This window comes from Ictidomys tridecemlineatus, chromosome 2 (assembly GCF_052094955.1).
Source record: "Ictidomys tridecemlineatus isolate mIctTri1 chromosome 2, mIctTri1.hap1, whole genome shotgun sequence".
NCBI classification, from domain to species: Eukaryota; Metazoa; Chordata; class Mammalia; order Rodentia; family Sciuridae; genus Ictidomys; species Ictidomys tridecemlineatus.
In genome coordinates this window covers 2,418,276-2,437,683 of record NC_135478.1, presented here as the reverse complement: position 1 = coordinate 2,437,683, position 19,408 = coordinate 2,418,276, and the positions used below count along the sequence as shown (strand labels likewise).

Genomic DNA, 19,408 nt, shown 5'->3' with positions numbered 1-19,408 from the left:
TAGGAGGACACCAGCAGGCCACTGTGCCATTTTTCTGCGGGACAGCAGGTGGGGGGAGAGGACAAATCGGTGCCTCCCTCCCTCCCGCCTTCACCACAGGGTAGGGTAGGCACTTCTCTGCTCAGGGGACCAGAGCTAAAGGAGGCTGCAGTTGACATTCGTGCTCATTGTCCCTCTCTGGGTCTCTTTCCTCAACTCTAAGATGGAAATCCTCCTCCTTGCTCTTTCTCAGGGCGGTAATAAGGATTAGATTAAACGCCAATCTTCCCTGCGAACTCCCTGGCCCTTCTGCGTGAGGTTGTTGGCCGTGAATTGCTCCAGGCTTTCTGTCCCCTTTCCCTATCTGTGGATGGCGGTGCCTTGGGGGAAACCGAGTCACCGCTGCTTGGGGCAGGGGCGGGGGAGGGGCAGCGCGGGTCCTGCGAGTGGGGCTTCCTCTGGCCTCCTGCTCGGGGCGGAGATACGACCTGGCGGTTTAAGGAAGAGGGTTTCTTTCCCAGGTCCGCAGAGCAAAGTTCCTAGGTTCCACCCTCACCCAGGACCCACGTGGCCCCTCCCTAGGTCCCTTCCCACCTACTTGGCTGGTTTCAGGCTGCAAGTCCTGGGGCTGTTACTTCCCCTCTGGGGGCCTCCTGGGTTTCCCCTTGAAGCCAAATTATTATTACAAAAGCCAATTCAACCCGTTTGGGTGTGGAAAGGCGCTTTTAATATGTTGTGCGAAAAAGCAATAATGTGTGTGTTGGGGGGAGGCGAGGCTTTGAAGTCAGAGCAGAGCGGGTAAATTCAGGCAGGCCAGCGGTAGTTTCCTGCCTGTAAGGTAGGGGTGGTCATAATAACAATAATAACAAGAAATAAGGCTAATGACAACGGGATTGCACGTTAGCATGGAGGCCAACGGACCCTCGCGCAGATCCAGTCACTGGACAAGCGTCCACGGAAGGCGGAGAGGGCGGGTGTCCACATTTTCCCTCCCAGGGGATGCGGAAGGGGAAACTGAGGTTTGGAGTCACCTCCGTCCCGCCGCCGTCCCGCCACCGGTAGCTGATCGCACCCAGCCAGCCCTTCCCGGGCGCCTACTGTATGCAGCTGGAGGCCGGCTGGGCCGGGTCACGCTGTTCTCACCGCTTGTCCCCTTCTCGCCCTCCCCCTCCTCCGCCGGACCTCTCCCACGACCGGGAGGAAGTGGGAGAAATGGACAGGGAAAAAAAGTTGGGCTGAGCCAACGCCTCCCCACTCCCCACCTCCGTCCCCCGCAAGCCACGAAGATCTTTGCGGGAGCTGCCCGCAGGACCCAGGCGTCCCGAGCCGGCTCCCCGTCCCGCCCAGGGGCCCGCAGCTGGGTGGGGGAACTCGGGAAGCCGGGAAAACAACCGCCCTCCCCGCCCCTCGCCAACCCCTTCCCCCGCTACGCCCCTGGCGCAGCGGGTGGAGGCAACTCCTTTATATAATCGCAGGAGGGCAGGTTGGCTGTTTCATTGAGGGACCCGGGAGCCCAGCGCACCCGCGCTGTCATTGGAAAGCCCGCCCCCGAATCTTTTGCGCCGGCTGGGCAAATTGAGGCCTCGGGAGGGCAGGCGCCTGGCCCCGAGGGTCCCCACCCGCTCCCGCGCCGCCCACCCCCAGCTGCCGGGGCAGCGCGACCCACGCCCGCCTAGGTCCTCGCAGTGCGCACAGCGCTCCCCGCCCCCGCTGCCATCCTGCCACGCCCCAGGCGTCGGGGGCAAAGCCCGAGCCCCCCCGCACCCCGCCCTGCGCAGAGGCTGGGGGCCTGTTTATCTGGAGGCCCCCACCCCCTGCACCCGGGGGGCCGCTCCCCCCGCGCCCCGGGGAGCTCTGGAGCCAGATAAGCTGGCAAGCTGGCACTGCGCCGCGCAGCGGGGCGGAGAGGTCAAAGGAGGGGGGGGCGCGCCGGGGCGGGCCGGACCCCCCCAACTTGCCAAAACCTAATAACAGCCCGGTCTCCCCGGCGCAGCGGGCGAAGCCCCACGGGAGGGCAGGGACGTGGCAAGAGCCGACCTGCCGAGCCTGTTCTGGCCTCCGAGGCCGGGCTGGGGGGGCGGGCTGGGCGTGGGGGGGCCGGCGGCTGCGGCACCTTTAAGACAAGGGAGGACCCCTCTTGCCCTCGGAGAAACCAGGAAGGGAGTCGCGAGCATCATACGGGGCTTTGGCTGTACTGTACAGTTACTGTAGGGGCAGTGACGCCGCCGCCGCCGGAGCGAGGAGCGACGCGGGCAGCGCGAGCGAGGGCAGCGCGAGCGCCGCGGACCCGGGAGGCCAGCGGCCGAGGGCGCCCAGTCCCGACTCCGGGCCCCGGCCCCGCGCGCCCCGGCCCGGCCCCGGCCCGGCCCCGCGAGGTAAGTCAGCGCCCGGCGAGGCCCGGGACACGGGGTGCAGGGCGGGGACGGGCCGGGGGCGCTGCGCCCACTCTGCGCTCTGGGCCACGGGAGATCCGGGGACGTCCCCTAAGTTTCAGAGGAGGGGGTGCTTGGCAACAGCCCGGAGGCTGGAGGCGCCCATGATCCCAAGAGCGGGGAGGGGGCGCCGCCCGGTAGAGGGGATTGGGGGCGAAGTGCATGGGCTTGTGCGCCAGACCCCCCCCCCAACCGTGCATGGCTTTTCGGGGCTCCCGGACGCGCGGGGAGCGGGGGAGGGGAAGCGGGGCTACACTGAGGGTGGGGGGAGCCGGCGTGGGGTGATAGGGGGGCGCGTCGCGTGCTAACTTTGCAGCGGTGTACTGGGGGCGCTCTCGCCCCCCGGGGGCCTATTCGGTGCTGCGTGCATACGTTGGAGTTGGCCAGGATGGAGCTCCATGGGGGATGGGGGGGAGGGGGCTGAAAAAACAGGGAGGGGGGCTTTGCAAAGGAGAGGGAAGGGGTGGGGTGGGCGGGCGCGGCCGCTGGGCCCTCTGGGCGTCGTAGTTCCCCAGTCCCTCACTGTCCGCAGGTGGCAAGCGGCGCGCACTGCAAGTCCCAGGGTTCTCCGCGCCGGCGGCCCGCGGCGGCACACGGGCAGGGGCGGTGCGGAGGAGGGGCGGTGAACGGCGGGCCGAAGAACCAATGGGCGCTCACGGTGGCGCGGCGCGGGGCGGGGTCCGGACGGGGCGGGGCGTGCGGGCTGCCTCGCCGGGGGCCGGTGGCGGTCCCAGCTTCCGGCTGCGCGGCCGCGGCCGCCCCCTCCTCGCCCGCCAGCCCCTCCCGCCTGTTGTGTAACTAGTGCCCAGCCCCCTCCCTGCGGCCCCCCGCCGGGCACCGGCCCCTCCCGGAGGGCGCTCCCCGGGGAGGGCGGCGGCCGGCGGCCGTGAGGCGCAGGCGAGCCCGGGGATGCGCGGCCTGGCGCTGGCCGGCCGGGCGCGGGGGAGGCGGGCGGGCGGGCCCAGATCCGGGGTAATTTGCATCGCCCTCCCCCCAGCCCGGGTGGGGATTGGCCGCCGGCGGCGGGGGGTGGCGCGGGGCCAGGCGCACTGCCGCCTCCCGGGCCTCGGGGAGTCAGCCCAGCCGCAGCCGCCGCCGCCGCCGCCGGGGCCGGGCCCCTCGCGCTGCCCGGGAAGGAGGTAGGAGCGCGCGCGGGCCCGGGCCTGGGGGCCGCGGCGGGGTGGAGGCCCTTCCTGCGCCTCGCCTGGTCCTCGCGCCGCGCGCCCCGGCCCGCGGAGGACAGCCCCGGCCCCCGGAGCGCGTGACCCCGTCTCCTCCGGCCGGACCCCCCCTCCCCTTGACGCCAGCACCACGTGCGAGCCCGGCGCCGGGGCAGGAGGGGCGAGCGAGTGCGATCGGCCCCCTCCCCCTCCCGGCCCCTTCGCGGCCCCTTCCCGGCCTGGGGTTTCGAGCCTGGCAGGGGGCTCAGCCGAGCTCCGCAGCCGGTGCGCTCCCCAGGGCCGGGCCTCTGCGGGGCCTGGGAGGCCCGGCCTGCCCGCGCCGGCCAACAGGCCCAGCAGCCCAGGGCCGCAGCAGGACGCTGCTATCCAAGCAGGCCCAGGCACCCAGTCGGCTCCTATTAATTGCTGGCGGAATGCAGCCACGAGTTGGCGGGGAGGCAAGCAGCTCCCCTCTCCTCCTCGCCAGTCGGCGGAAGTCAGAGGTGTGGATGCCCCTTCCCGCAGAGGGGCCCACCAGGGTCACCCATGGGTGGCGGGTGGCTTGCCCGCCACCCCCTCCTCCTCCCTGCCAGCTGCCTCCCGGAGCCGGCTGGAGAGGGCGTCCGGGATTCCATGTCAGCCCCCCCACCCCGACAGGGCCAGGGCGTAACCCTGAGTGTGCCGCTCCCACACTGGGGGGGCCTCCCCGCCACCAGCCGGTCACTTCCTATTGGCAGGCCTGGCCTGGGAGAGGTCCCTGGAGCCCAGGCTGGGGCAGGGGCCCAGGTCCGGCCTTCGCCACTGCTGCCTGCTGGTGTAGGGCTCCAGGCAGAGACCATGTCCCCTGAGGGCCACTCCCGAGGGGCCTGCAGCGCTGGGCCTGGCACCTAAGGCTGGGCTCGGGGCTCTGTTTACCGCCCGCCATCGCTGTGGAGACGAGCCTGGGGGAGGGGGTAGAGCCGCAGCCGCGAAAGCCAAGCCTCACCAAGGAAAGAGGAGCCAACGGGGACACTGAAATTTTAATTCGTGGGTCACTTGGGGGGTATTTATTATTCAGTTCTGATTGGCTGTGTGGTGGCCAGTCAGCACCCTGGCCGGGGCTGGGAGCCGCGCAACTCTTGGCAGAGGGAGGAAGAGCCGATGTTGGGGTGCTGATGGCCCTGGCTCCTTGGGGAGACTTGAGGCTGGTGGAGGCAGGTGGCCCAGGCCCAGCAGGGAGGGGTCCTTAGGCTTTGGCCCGTCCTGGTTGGTTTTGGTCTGTTCTGTTCTTTGAGGCCATCTGATGTGTAACTGGATTGACCTGGTCGTCCTCCCTGCTGCTATAGGAGGAAACTGAGGTCCAGAGGGGAGGCAGCTCCTGAACTGGGGCAGAGGATGTGGAGGCGCACGGAGACCGAGAGCAGCCCAAGGTCACCCAGCCAGTGCTGGGTCTGACCCTTTTGGTTCTGTTTCCCAGCATGGGGCCTTTCCCAAGTGTCTCTAGTCCCTGTGTCACAACCGGCACCTGCTCACCTGTGTCTCCCAGAGTGTGAGAGAGGTTGGAGGTAGAGCCCTCACTACTGTCACCACAGCTTCGCCCAAGGATGACATTGAGGCTCAGAGAGGGCCATTGAGATTCTTGAGGTCACACAGCACAGGCTCCAGTCCTCCTGCCTGCCAGTCTGCTATGGTAGACACTTTAAGTGTGCCATGTGCACAGGGGACCCCTCCCTACCCCTGCTTAGCTGTAGCACTCCAATCCCACACTTTGGCCTGTGAGGCGGACAGGGCTCTGGATTTTGAGGTTTGTACTAGAGGCAACCCAAGTCTCTGCTCTAGAGCCAGAACTCCTGGCCAGGCCTGTAAGGCAGACTGGCTGTGCAAGGGGTGGTCTGGGCATGGAATGCTGGCCCACTTGTTCTGTGACCTTGGTCAGGCCCCCAGGCCCGTGGTTGTCCTGTGACAGCAGCATTGTCTTAGGGTTCCAAGTGGCGTCTGCAGGTCCCTCTGACCTCCCCTTACCCCTTGTGGAGGAAGCAGCTGGGGCTGCTTAGGGCACTTAGGGATCTGCTGGGTATTGGGAGTGGGCTTTGGCCACCAGAGACACCCTCAGTACCCCCTGACAGTTACCTTGGGCCATGCGCACCTGATAGACCAGAAGTGCCTTCCGGTGGCCCTGGAGAGCCGGCTGTGCGGGATGGTCCTGACCCCACCCAGACTGGCCCCTTGCTCTCCGCCTGTCTTAGCGTCCCCATCAGTGGGACAGGGAGAGCATCTTCACCCCGGTGTCGTTCTATGCAGGAGCAAGTGTTGAGCAACTGCTGCGCTGTGTCAGGGCCTTGGGGAGCCCCCCCCCCCCCCGTGCTGGACTGGAGGGGTTAGACCTGGCACCCTGAGTTGGCGGGTGTCAGCTGTCCTCCAGCCCTGTCCCCAGGCCCCGGGTGACCTCTCCATTCTCTGTGCCATTGCAGGATCTCTGAGGGGCCTGAGAAGAGGCCAGCCTGAGTCTTTGGCCTCAGGGTGTGTGGGGGGTTCATGCCATGGTGGTACCTGGGGCTGTGTTGGAGGAAGGGAAATAAGGAGACCTGGGAGGACTAGTTAGGCAGGACTAGTCAGTTAGATGGCCTGTGTTCAAATTCCAGCTTTGCTGTGTGACCCTAGGCAAGTCGCTTTCCCTCTCTGTGCCTGTTTTCTACTTGTAAAATGGGGCAGTAATTGTGGACCCTCCCTCCTGGGGCAGTGCGGGTCGACCTGTACAGGACTCTGTCTAGAGGCCCGCAAGACCCGAATTCAGAGCCCCGTGGCACAGGAGGTGCCCTACAGAGAATCTGGCACTCATGAGGCCTGTGGACAAAGGCCCAGCCCCTCCATCTGTCCCCCCAGCAGGCTGTGGATAGCCATGGCCACTCGTTGGAAGCGTCCCACCCACGCCTTTCTGGTTTGACTGGAAAACAAGGTCCAGTACCACCTCCTATCAGCATGTCTGGCAGGAGGGCTCTGTCCGGATCCTGCAGGCAGGCCACTGGGTGCCAGGGTCCCTTCACCCCGGGCTTCCAGGCTGGGTGGGGTGCTGCAGATGGCCCAGGTGTCAGGGGGTGTGCCTCCAGGAGAGGTGGATCGGTGGAGCAGAGCAGGTCCTTCCAGGTCACTCTGCCACTCTTGGGCATCTTGGGTAGCAGGTGCAGGCAGCCTCGGGCAGGACGAGGTGGACAGAGCTGGGATCAGGAGGAGTCAGGTCCTGCTCACCCCTGGTGACAGGAAGCTCCTTCCCTCCCCACCTCCACTGTGGACGGCCAGTTTCCTGAGGCTGTCTCAGAACCAGACTCTGGACTCGACTTCTGGCCTGTGACTCCACTGAGAGTGGAACAGGGTGGGCTGCAGCCCCACCCAGGACTGAGGGGTCACCTGGGGTCCCCAGGGCCTCCTTGTCTCCATCCCTACCCACACCCACACACTTCCCACCAGGAGGCTGCTTTCCTGCCTCTGGCCCTTTAAGGCCTGGGCAGGAAGCCCCTCCCCATTTAGGGCAATAAATGGACATGTAAAATGGCCGAGGGCCTGCCTGCGCCCTGCCTGGCCTGGGGGAGGCCTGCCTGCCTGTGAGGGCAGGAGGACAGGTGGGCAGGGGGCTGGCTGGCGGCCGTCCGGCTGTTGGTGCCCCTTGGTCAGGACCCTGCATTCCTGTCCTGTGAAGCTCGGGCCAGGCGGGAATTGGCACCAGGTCTGGGCGGGGTAACCCTCTGGACCAACCTTGCCACACAGGCTTCCTGACTGGGAGGGCAGGGGCTGCTGGGCAGGGCCTGGCAGCCACACCTGCCTGCCGACTTGCTGTGTGACCTTGGGCTGCTGCCCACCCTCTCTGGGTCTGGTTGTGGCCTTTGGTTTCCCAGCCAGGCTCTCCCACCCTCTTCCTCGGCCAGCAGCAGGGGGTTGTGGGGTCTGCGGGCCTGGCTGGCCTGCCCTCTGGGCCCCGTGTGGTATGCACCGGGTCCTCAGGCAGACCTTGCCCATGGACGTGTGTGTCCTCGCGCTCCCTGGCTGTAAAGGGGCCCTTCATACTGCCGTCGCCCCCTCCCCAGGAGACTGAGGCTCTGAGAGTGGTGCCTCTGGTTCAAGGTCAAGTGGTTGCAGGGGGTCGACCTGAACCTGCTGGCCCTCCCCTTGACTGTCCTCTTCCCTCCCTGGGTGGGGAGGGGGCCTCCACCCCCTGAGCTTCACTGCCCAGGAAGTGCCCTCCAGGAAGGCAGCTGATGGCAATCACCTGCTCAGCCCCGCCCCCTGGCCCCTTCCTGAGCAGCCCCCCCACCCCAGCCTGCCGCGTGACCTTGGGGGGGCGAGCCCCTTCCTGCCACCCCTGCCCCGTTTTGCTCAGCCTGTTCCCGGGCGATCTGGGGTCCTTCCTAGGTGACCCCACTGCCCCTGTCCTCGGCAGGGCCCATCAGGGAGGGCTCCCAGGCAGCCTGGATCCCTGCCTCCGCAGAAGCCAGGGCTGACCCAGGTTGGAGGGTGGGCGGGGCCGGGTGCTGTGGCCCTACTGTGTGCCCCTGGAGGAGGCCAGGCTGGGGAGCCAGGTGCGGCTCCAGCCCTGGAGGGGCCTGCTGGGGCCTGCCGCCCGCCCGCCCGCCGAGTCAGCACCCCGAGTCAGCACCCCGCAGCCCCGGAAACCCCACAGGGACCTGGGGGAGGAGCTGCTGTGACGGTGGCCCCGAGGGTGGGTCTGGGCCAGGGTGGGGTGGGCTTCCTGGGGAGAAGGCATGGCACTACTCGTGGGTGACAGCTGGGTCACCTACTTGGAGGGGAAGCCTAGACCCCCAGGGAGGAGTGGTGGGCGCACAGGTGCTCGTGTCCCGGGACCCCAGGGGCTCGGCTGGGCCCTGTTTCCTCCCGCTGCGAAGCAGGGTCTTGGGCTTGTTCTCAGGGAGAGGCCCCCAGAGGCCCAGGTGGGGGTGGTGGCCGGGGTGTGGCGGCAGGTGGCTGGTGTTCCTGGAGTGGGCGTGGGTCGGGAGTCTGCTCAGCCGGTGTGGACTGCAGGCCGGGCCCTGGGGTTCTGGGCTGGGGCCAGCCTTGCCGGGTGCCTTGGCCGGGCTCTGGTCTGCTCTGGGTCTGGGTTCCCTCCTGTGTCGAGTGAGGGCCTGGGCACCCGGGGTGCTTTCCTGTGTGGGGTGAGATGGTCTCTGGTGACATCTGGGAGGGAGAGGGCAGAGGCACGGACCCTCTGGCCCAGCTAGGCCCCATGGTGGCCTGGAGTCCGGGCATCTTAGCACTTAAAATAGGGCTGTGGCAGCCCCTGGCCCTCAGAGCCCGGCGCCTGGTGGGGCGCCAGGGTGGTTTTGCCGGAGGGGGTGGGGCAGCCACCGCGAGGGCTGAGTCACTTGGACCATTTCGGGTCCCAGCCTCGAGGCCCCTGAAGACACCTCTAAGCCATTCCCGAGGGGACCCCAGGTCACCTAGGGGAGAGCGGACCAGGGTGGCCATCTTGGGGCGTCGGTAGCCTGGGTCAGAGGTCCCGTCCCTCCCGTGTCGGGCGGGGAGGGCTAGGGCTGTCTGATCCAGAGCCCCATCTGCCCACACGCTGCCCGAGGCCCGGGCCAGACGGCAGATGGTGGCAGGGGGTGGGAGCCACCGGAGGGGGCTCCTGGGAGGCTTCCCGCCATGCCGCGTGTAGGGTCGCCCCAGCGCCCCCGCCCCCCCCCCCCCCCCCGCTCCCAGCCGCCATCGAGCCTCCCCCAGGCCAGGGACGGGGAGTGAGCAGCTGGTGCAGCGGGAGAGGGTGGGCGGGCGGCCGAGGGGCCGCGAGTCCCAGGAAGCGAGCAGCCGCACAAAGGCCTCTTGTGGCCCCGGCTGGACCCTGCGCCAAGGGCCACCCTGGGGGAGAGTGGCCGAGGCTTTGGGTTTTGCTGGGCCAGCTCTGGGCCTCGCTTGCTGGCCTCACCAGGCTCACAGGGGTCAGGGCTGGGCGGGCCACAGGGCTGGGAGTTAGGGTGGGGGTCTTGGCCCTGTCCTCGGGTGACATCCAGGGGTTCTGGCCTGGGAGCCGCTGGGCCCAGAGGACCTGGAGGAATGTGGGCTGTGCTGGGTGGCGTGGGGCAGCCGGGCTCCCTGGAGAGGGTGGAGGGTGGGGACAGGAGCCAGAGGGTTGCACAAGTGCCCGAGTGGGCGGGTGAGTCACGGCCAGGGGAAGGCGGAAGGAGGAGGGGTGGGGAAGAGGGGGCGGGACGGACAGTCTCCCCAGGGCCGGCCCCTCCAGAGACCTCTGCCCATTTGACAGATGGGGACAGTGAGGCCCAGCGTATGCCAGGGTCCTCCGCTGGGCTGGACAGCACAGCTGGACAGAAGACCTGCCAGAGCCAGCTGTGGGACTGGAGGTGGACAGAGCCCCCGGCCCCCTGCCACTCCTTAGGGGACGGCCTGGGCGGTGCCTGGTTTTCCCTCTTACTCACTGCCAGGGCTGAGCCCGTCCTGGGGGCTCACGAGGCAGGAAGACGGTCCAGCAGTCCCGGCCCTGCTGCAACAGGGCCCGTCCACGGTGCCCTTGACCCTGCCCGGGGCACAGCCTGGGTGCCAGGTTTTGGCCTCACTCTTGCAGGTCTTGGGGCAGCAGAGAGGCCGTGTTCCTGGGTCTGAGTCCACATGCGGCCTGCCCTCCGTGGGGTTCCCAGCTGCCTTCTCACTGCCCTGGGGCGGGGAGCACAGTGGGTGGCTCCTGGGCTCCGACTCTTGGGAACCCAGCTGGTGCCTGTGTGCCGAGGCCTCCGTGCCCCTCAGGCAGGCCTCCTGTCCTCCAGGCTGGGCACAGGTCTGGCCAGCACGGTGTCGCGTCCTGAGACAGCTCAGGACCCCTGAGTGCCTTCACGTCTGGCCAGGGAGAGCAGGTGGGGTGACGCCAGGTGCTACCGCCGCGGTCCCAGGCCCCGCTCATGAGCCCCTTCTTCCCTCTGCAGGTCTCACACGGAAAATGGCCGGCGGCGTGGACGGCCCCATCGGGATCCCGTTTCCCGACCACAGCAGTGACATCCTGAGCGGGCTGAATGAGCAGCGCACGCAGGGCCTGCTGTGCGACGTGGTCATCCTGGTGGAGGGCCGCGAGTTCCCCACGCACCGCTCCGTGCTGGCCGCCTGCAGCCAGTACTTCAAGAAGCTGTTCACGTCGGGCGCCGTGGTGGACCAGCAGAACGTGTACGAGATTGACTTCGTCAGCGCCGAGGCGCTCACGGCGCTCATGGACTTCGCCTACACGGCCACGCTCACGGTCAGCACGGCCAACGTGGGCGACATCCTCAGCGCCGCCCGCCTGCTGGAGATCCCGGCCGTGAGCCACGTGTGCGCCGACCTCCTGGACCGGCAGATCCTGGCGGCCGATGCGGGCGCCGACGCGGGGCAGCTGGAGCTGGTGGACCAGGTGGGCCAGCGCAACCTGCTGCGGGCCAAGGAGTACCTCGAGTTCTTCCAGAGCAACCCCATGAACAGCCTGCCCCCCGCCGCCGCCGCCGCCTTCCCCTGGCCGGCCTTCGGGGCCTCTGAGGATGACCTGGATGCCACCAAGGAGGCCGTGGCTGCCGCCGTGGCCGCCGTGGCTGCCGGCGACTGCAACGGCCTGGACTTCTACGGACCAGGTCCCCCGGCCGAGCGGCCCCCAGCAGGAGACGGGGACGAGGGCGACAGCAACCCGGGCCTGTGGCCAGAGCGGGATGAGGACGCCCCCACCGGGGGTCTCTTTCCTCCACCAGCGGCGCCCCCGGCCACCACGCAGAACGGCCACTACAGCCGGGGTGGGGAGGAGGAGGCGGCCTCGCTGTCGGAGGCCGCCCCTGAGCCGGGCGACTCTCCCGGCTTCCTGTCGGGCGCAGCCGAGGGCGAGGACGGGGACGCGCCTGATGTGGACGGGCTGGCGGCCAGCACGCTGCTGCAGCAGATGATGTCCTCGGTGGGCCGGACCGGGGACAGCGACGAGGAGTCGCGGGCGGACGACAAGGGCGTCATGGACTACTACCTGAAGTACTTCAGCAGCGCCCACGAGGGGGACGTCTACCCCGCCTGGTCCCAGAAGGGGGAGAAGAAGATCCGTGCCAAGGCCTTCCAGAAGTGCCCCATCTGCGAGAAGGTCATCCAGGGCGCCGGCAAGCTGCCGCGGCACATCCGCACCCACACGGGCGAGAAGCCCTACGAGTGCAGCATCTGCAAGGTCCGCTTCACCAGGTGAGCCGCCCGCCCCGGCCCCCTCTTTGCACATCCCCCACCTCAGTTGCTCCAGCTCCATCTGGGGGCAGCCCAGGCACCAGACAGACGACCTGGTCAGACAGATAGCATGAGCCAGGCATGGTGGCTACTCCTGTCCGCCCAGCGGCCTAGGGAGGCTGAGGCAGGAGGATCCCCAGTCTGAGGCCGGTTTGAGTGACTTAGCAAGGCTCTGCCTCAAAGCCAAGTGAAAGGGCCTGGGTGCGGCCTGCAGCAGCACAGCCCAGGCAGGGACCTGACCGGCTCTTCTGTTTGGGGTGGCCCTTCTCTGTGGAAGGAGGGCTCCCCGACTCTGCCTTGGGAGGATGGGATGCTCTTGGGGAATGAGCTGTGGAGCGGGTAACCTTCTCATTTGGCCCACGTTTGTCAGGCACTTTCTGTATGCAGCCCTGATCAGGCCCAAGGGCGCACAGCGTGGAGCAGGCACAGTCCCTATGGGGCAGCCGGGGCAGCGGGCGGACTGAGACATGAGCACCAAGACTCACAGGGCACAGGGAGGAGCCCTGAAAATGGTGGTCAGGCAGAGACAGCCAGTGCAAAGGGCCTGTGGCTGACTTGACCTGGACAGAGCCAGGGACTCGGTCCCCGGGGTGCACTCAAGGCCAGGCTGGGGGCAGGTTGCTGGGGGCAGTCTTGGAGTTCAGAGGTGGCTGGCTGGGTTGTGTGGAACCAAGGCAGGCCAGACCAGTGGGGGCGGTAGGGCTGGCAGGCAGGGGCCCGGCCAGGCAGGGTGACTCAGCGTCACCCCCTGCCCCCCACCCGCCATGGGGTTCCCCCTGCCACGCCTACCAAGGCAAAGAAAGAGGCCATTGTCCCAGCTTCCCAGCCCCACCCCACTGGGACAGGAACCCAGGCTGACCCCTCCCCAGCACCCTTGGCCCCCTCCCCAGCAGGCCAGGAGAGGCGGGTGGGGCCCAGTCTGCAGTGCCAGGTGGGGGCAAAGGGCACCGCTGAGGCAGCCCAGCTCCTGCTCTGTGAGCCTGTCCTCCGTCTGGGACCCTTCCTCCCCCAGGCAGGGGTCCTGAGGGGCTGTGAGCTCTGTCCAGGGCTTTCTGAGCTCCACAGAGGCCAAGGGCCTGCCTCCCCTGGGGCCCATCCAGCCGAGTGTAGGGAAACTGAGGCACGCACGGTCCCCGTGAGGCCCCTTCTCCCACGCACAGCTGGCTTCCGCTTTATCCCCCTCCCCAGGGCCCCGGGTCCTCCCATCCAGGCCTGGGAGCCCAGGGGCCCCTCTGAGTCAGAGCAGAGCGTTGAGTAAGCAGGGCCTGTGGCAGCCGGGCTATAATTACCCAGGCCGGGGCTCGGGGTGATGAAACTGGGCTGCCTCCACCCCCACCCTGCCTCTGCTCGGCCCCTGGCCCGCTGTGCAACCCTGGGCACGTCACTTCCCCTCTCTGAGCCTCCCAGCCTAAGCTGGGCTCTGTGTAGTGCTTGAGGCCTGCGCCAGGGCTGGGCAGGGCACCTGAGAGACTGCAGCGGGGGGTTTGTGGACGGAGGGAGCGGCCTGATGCCTGAGGACTGGCAACACAGGTGGGCTGAGTCCTGCTGGCTCCAGGGGCTGCAGAAATGGCGAGGGACAGGAGCTTGGTGTAGGGAGTGGTCCTGACCCCTGGGGCAGCCGAGAGCCACAGGTGGTCGGAGCGAGCAGCGACCCAGGTCTGCAGGCAGTGCCAGGGGAAGGTCTTGGGCCTGGAGAGTCAGAGGGGCAGGCAGGGAGGCCTTGAGGGAGGAGTAGGAGTCCCCACTGTCCCCGCTCACAGCCCCATGTGGAGTGCGGGATGGTGATGGAGAGGAGCCTGGCTGGCGAGGTGTCCCTGGCAGTGAGGACTGGGCATGCAGAGGCCCGGCAGGCTGTGGAGTGACAGCCAGGGTGCCCAGGTGCTGAGGGTTAGGAGGGTCGCAGGGCCTGGCTGTCTAGGTGGGGCCTCAGTTATGCAGGGGGCCAGTCGCCCCTGTGTGTCCAGGACTGAGGGATTTCTTGGCATGGAGGACTTTGAGTACTTAGATCAGAACTTTGGGTCCCCTGTCTGTCACCAGTGCCCAGGAGGTGGCAATGGGAGGGCAGGGCCACCCCGCTCACTGTGCAGTTTTCGGCTCCTGTGGGGTGAATGCAGCCGCCACTTGCTGCCCCCCACCCCCACCCCCGCACTAGGGCCTCCTTGCCCCCCCCCCGCCCCCCCCCAGCAGCAGGGAGGAGGCCCCGCTCCAGCCCCGGGCGCCCGCTGGCCTCACAGGCCGCCCTGCGCTCCCGCCCTGCGCTCCTGCCGCTTCGCTTCGCGGGGGCCTGTCCCCACTTGGGTGTGGGCATCTCAGGGAGCTGGTCATTCCGCGGTGTGGCTGGCCTTCCCAGCGGGGGCCGTGGTGCGGTGGGGGCGGGTGGGTGGAGCGGCCGCTGACCCCCTCGCGCCCGCCCGCCCGCAGGCAGGACAAGCTCAAGGTGCACATGCGGAAGCACACGGGGGAGAAGCCGTACCTGTGCCAGCAGTGCGGCGCCGCCTTCGCGCACAACTACGACCTCAAGAACCACATGCGCGTGCACACGGGGCTGCGGCCCTACCAGTGCGACAGCTGCTGCAAGACCTTCGTGCGCTCCGACCACCTGCACAGGCACCTCAAGAAGGACGGCTGCAACGGCGTCCCCTCGCGCCGAGGCCGCAAGCCCCGCGTGCGGGGCGGCCCCGAGCCCCCGGCCCCCGGGCCTGCCGCGCCCCCCGGCGCCCCCGCTGCGCCCGGCTCCCCCGACGCCCGGCGCAACGGCCAGGAGAAGCACTTTAAGGACCAGGACGAGGACGAGGACGAGGCCAGCCCCGACAGCTCGGGCCGGTTGAATGTAGCGGGCGCTGGCGGTGGAGACGACAGCGGAGGCGGCCCCGGGGCCACCGACGGTAACTTCACAGCTGGACTCGCCTAAAACCAAAAAAGAGAACGAACCGCCGACCCCGACCCCCACGCAGACCCCCTCCAGACACGTGGGCCGCCCGCCGGCCAGCTTCGCCTCCCCCCGCCCCACCCGCCGGCCGCGGGTCGCCCACCTGGCCCCCGGGGGCGGCCGGCTCTGGCCAGGCGGGCGGCGGCCGGGGGCCGGGCCAGCTGTCCTGTGCCCCCCGCGCGGGGTTCTAGCGTCTTTCAGACGAGACCTTAAATGATTTCTGTCTGCTCTGAGCGGACGTTAAATGGCCCGTCCCCTCCCCACCCTCCTTCCTCAGGGCACTTACCAAGGGGGGGTCTCCCCCTCGCTGTCCCCAGCGCCCCCGCCTCCCACCCCGCCTGTGGCCTCGCAGCTCCGCACGTCCTGGCCTCGAGACTCGGATCTATTTATTTCCAGGCCTGGGGCGGGGGTGCCTGGAGCCCCCGGCCTCTGCCACCTTCCTTTAGGCTCAGAGCCGGTGGCCCTGGGACCACCCCTCGGGGACCGCCCCAGGCCCCCAGAACCCCATGTTTGGAGATTCAAAACTTGTCTCGACCCTGCCCCCCCCTTCTCCCAAGTTTTTAAAGCACTTTTTAGATTTTTCTTTTCCTCCTTAAAAAACAAAATTTATATATAGATATATATAGACATATATATATATATAATATACTTTCCTCAGAGCAGCGGGCAGCGGCAGGCGCTGAGAGCCGAGGGAGCGAGGGCCCCGCGGCGGGCACCGGGAGCAAGGGCAGGGCAGGGGTTCCAGTGTCACAAAAGCAATAAAAACCCAAGATTTTACAAAATGGAGAGGAAGAAAGAAAGAAAAAGGCCACCAACCACATTTAGAAGTCTTGGCACTTTGTAACGGAACGGGTACTTTATCTTAACTCTTAATTTAAAAACATGTTTACAAGTTGCAACCAACTTCTATGAAAAGTTGAAAAGAAAAAAGAGAGAGAGAGAGAGAGAAATTCCTAAAACTCAATTTATTTTTGTACAAAATAATAAAATAAAAAACCCACCGAAAACGTAGAATCCACGTCTGTTCCCCAAGGCTGAGGGGGGTGGTCAGGAAGCCATCGGAAGGGACCAGAGACCCCCAGGTGTCTGCCCGCTACGCGGGTCCACGCTGAGGGCAGACCGAGGGCCTGGGTCCTGCGGCTCTGCCTGCCTCCTGCTCTGCCCACTTCCGGTCTTGGTTGGGAGATGTCTCTGCAGCCATATGGTGGCCATCTCTGTCCTGGGCACCCACCTCCCTTACTCCCTAGCTCAGGGACGGCCCGAGAGAGGGCTGGCCTTCCAACCAGCCAGACTAACCATCCCCCAGCCCCGTGTCCCTCCCGCCCCCCAGGACCTGCCCTCCAACAGGGCTGCCCTGCTGCGGGGGTCCCTGCTCCAGGGCCTTAGCCTCCCCCCACACCCCCTTTTTACTCAAAGGCACTGACTGTAACCGAGGGATGGCACCTGCCTCTCCCCAACCTCGGGCTCCCAAAGGCCCGGTGCAGACCGAGCCGCAGGCCACGGACAGGGCCGGGTTGGGGAGGGGCGATGCCAGGTGCCCTCCGACTCCCTCTGCCCACGCAGTCTAGCGGGTCCTGTACATAGATGCTCCGCAGACCCGAGGCTCCTCCTGTCCATGCTTGGTTGGGGCGGAGGGGCGTCCCTGCATCCCCACCCCTCTTGGTGGCCTGGCACCCTGTCTGTGACAACTGTCTCATCCTTTTGTCTTTAAAGGGAAGCTTGTAAGAAGGCGGAATGTTTCATATTGTTTCTACCAGATACTTTTTGTCCCCCCCACCCTCCAGCCCATCAGCCCCCCAAATGTCTCAGGATCCCCCCTCTGGGCCAGCAGAAGGGGCAGGCCCGGGGTGGGTGGTGCTGGCCTGTTTGCACCCCGATGTCACAGGGCGAGCTGCTCCAGAGAGGACTGTCAGGTCAGGCAGGGCACTCGCACCGCCGTTGTCCCCAGAGAGGCCCCGGGGCGAGTGCCCTCCCAGCCCCAGGTCCCTCGCAATAAGACCCACTCAAATCACTGATGTCATCCTGGCCAACAGAGGCCACCAGATTTGGGGGACAGAGCCCTCGGGACTCTGGCAGGACCAGGCTGCCCGCCAGCCACTCACCTGGAGCCCCTCGGGCATTGCACTGAGCCCCGCCCAGCTCCCCGCTTCGCTGCCCCGCGCCCTCTGCCTTAACGCCACCCGGCCCGGCCGCGGCGTCTGCATGGGCCCAGAGCCGGACCCCCGCCCCCGACTGCGCAATCACATACTGTATATAGACGTGGATCGATTTTATTTTTATTCTTTAAATTAAGGTTGTGATAAAGTGTTGCCAAAGATACTGCTGAATTTTCGAGTTTCAGGAAACGGCGAGGCTGAGGAGGGCGCTGTCTGGGACTCCAGAGGCTCACCTTCGGTGGTTGGGGTTTGGTTTTTGTTTTCTTTTCTTTTTTTTTTTTGTTTTTTGTTTGTTTTTGTTTTTTTTTTTAACTGCCTGGTACAAAAAAAAAAAAAAAAACAAAAAAAAAAAGGAAAAGTGAAATGTTCTTTCCATCATCCTGGCGAGGCCGCGTGGGTGCCCGTGTGTGTGAGTGGGGCCGGCCCCAGGCTGGAGCCCTGGAGAGGCCCCGTCCAGCCGCTGCTCCTCGCTCGCCCTCCCACCCCGCCTTCCGAGATTAGGGGAAAAAAGGCAAAAAAATAAAAACCCCATAACCCAGTGAATGTAAGACTCGGGAGGGCCAGCCTGCGTGTCACCCTGTGTGTCCAGAGCTGTCCCCCTGCTTCCCCTCACCATGGGACAGGAGGGTCCTCGCCTCTTCCCCTTAGGTGGCCAGGGACACTGCTTGGACCCCTGAGTGGTGGTGGACGCAGCAGCCTGTGGCCGTGTTGCGGCCCAGGTCCAGGATGGGGGCAGTGTGGGCCACCAGGACTATAGGAGGTGGGACAGACCGAAAGGAAAAACAGAAAAAAAAAATGTAAAAACCAAAAAAAAAAAAAAAAAAAAGAAAGCAAAAATCCTATTTTTTGAGAAAGAAAGATATTTATATTTGCAGTTTTATTTTAAAAAGTTATTTAAGCTGAGGAAGCAGCTCCCCAGAGGTGGGGGTGGCTGGCACAGGACGGGTCAGGTGGGGCCCGGCCCCGGGCCGGATCTCAGTTGAGACGAGCTCACACTAACCCTAGATGTACGTGGGGCGGCGGGCGGGCGGGCGGGCGGGCAGGGCTGCCCAGGTCCCCCGCCCAGACACGAGGTGCCTTGGACACGGGGGCCAGGCCTGTGAGTGGGGCAGGGCGGTGCCCGCTGGGTACAGAGCACAGCAGACATTCCATAGACTGTACTTGAGAGTCTTTATAAGTGTGGGAGATTTAAAAAAAAAATTGATAAAAATGCACTTTTGGGGGGTGGGGGGAAAGCTTTAAAGTAAGAAAAAAAACAAAAAGGCAAAAGATGATGAAAAAACCAGAAAAAAATCATTTTTCTTGTACATAAAACAACCACTAAACGCAGCCTGTTATGACCGCTCAGCGTCTTGCCTGATCTTGGTGTCCTCTGTGTTTTGTGGGGGAGTCGGGGGGGCGGGGGGCCTGCGACAACGACTCTGGCTCCAGCCAGACTTTTCTTGCCCAGCTTGGGCAGTTGGTCCCTCAGGGTCAGGATGGGTGGTGGGTGCCCAGGCAGGACCTGGGCCAGGGCAGGTGACACCAGGGCCCGAGGGACAGCGGCAAGCATGTGGGCAGGTGAGAACTGGCTGGGGGTCAGGGTGGAATCTGCACAGCCCTGACCTTGGCCATCTGCAGCACCCGGGCTTTGGGAGGGTCTGGCTTGGGTGGTCTTGGTACCCACTTGAGGCCCAGGAAGTGCCACCCCATGCCGGGCCCCAGCCAAGTTCCCACCTCCCGTGAGAAGATGGGTCTGCACCCCACACGCTGGGGAGGGGGTCCTGGGCTGCTGTCCGCACCCTCTGGGCTGGGGGTCACCAAACAGCAGGACCCCAGGGAGAACCCCTTCTCCTGCCTCCTGCCCTCCCACCATTAGGACGGGCCGGATGGCTGGTGGGATCTGCCCAGGCCAACCCAGCTGGTCAGACCCCTGGCTCCCTGTCAGTGGGAGTCGGCCAGGCCCAGCTCTGGCCTGGACACGCCACCAGGGTGCTCATGTTGACCCTGTGGCTGCCCTCCCGGCACTCGCCCATCTGCTGAGCCAGGCTGGTCCATGCTGAACCTGCTGCACACAGGCCCAGGCCACACCACGGGCACAAGGGACAGGAGGGAGTGCTGGGCTTCGGCAGCGTGCGGCTCACCTTGAGGCCTGTGGTCTCTGGTACCAGTTGTGTGGCCATGGCTCTCCGGTTCAGAATATCCCACCACCCTAAGAGGAAGCCTGTCCCCATGAGCACTCCCCCATCCCTCCCCAGTCCAGCACCCGTGGGTCCACGTCCATCTTGGACTCTGTCCTGTCATTGGGTCACGCGTGGTGGCCTGTGTATCTGGCTCCAACTGAGCAGAGTCCTCAGGTCTGTCCACACTGCAGCCGTCAGCTTGCTCCTGCTCTGGCCGAGGACACTCCTGTGTGTACACATGGACTGCCTGGGCGTCCACCTGTGGAACTCACGTCCGTGGGATGTGCTCGGACCTTTGGCCTGTCCTCTTCAGGGCCGCTGCCCCCCTCCCATGGTGGCTACTGTGGGCGCGGTCCTCACCCTGGCCAGCACTGGC

The 19,408-nt window shown here is 66.0% G+C and overlaps 1 protein-coding gene across 3 annotated transcripts; it reads left to right on the top strand.

The window, feature by feature from the left end:
- Positions 1-1,486: 1,486 nt before the first annotated feature.
- Zbtb7a (zinc finger and BTB domain containing 7A) lies at positions 1,487-18,212 on the top strand. Of its 3 annotated transcripts, none has more exons than XM_078033732.1 (3): positions 1,487-2,354; positions 10,492-11,746; positions 14,207-18,212. In XM_078033732.1, the coding sequence occupies exons 2-3, from the start codon at positions 10,506-10,508 to the stop codon at positions 14,694-14,696; spliced, it is 1,731 nt and encodes a 576-aa protein (XP_077889858.1). In that variant the 5' UTR covers positions 1,487-2,354; positions 10,492-10,505; the 3' UTR covers positions 14,697-18,212. The 3 variants fall into 3 exon arrangements, with proteins under 3 accessions (XP_077889858.1, XP_077889855.1, XP_077889863.1); XM_078033729.1 differs by lacking the exon at positions 1,487-2,354 and adding an exon at positions 3,438-3,550; XM_078033737.1 differs by lacking the exon at positions 1,487-2,354 and adding an exon at positions 3,932-4,074.
- Positions 18,213-19,408: the final 1,196 nt, after the last annotated feature.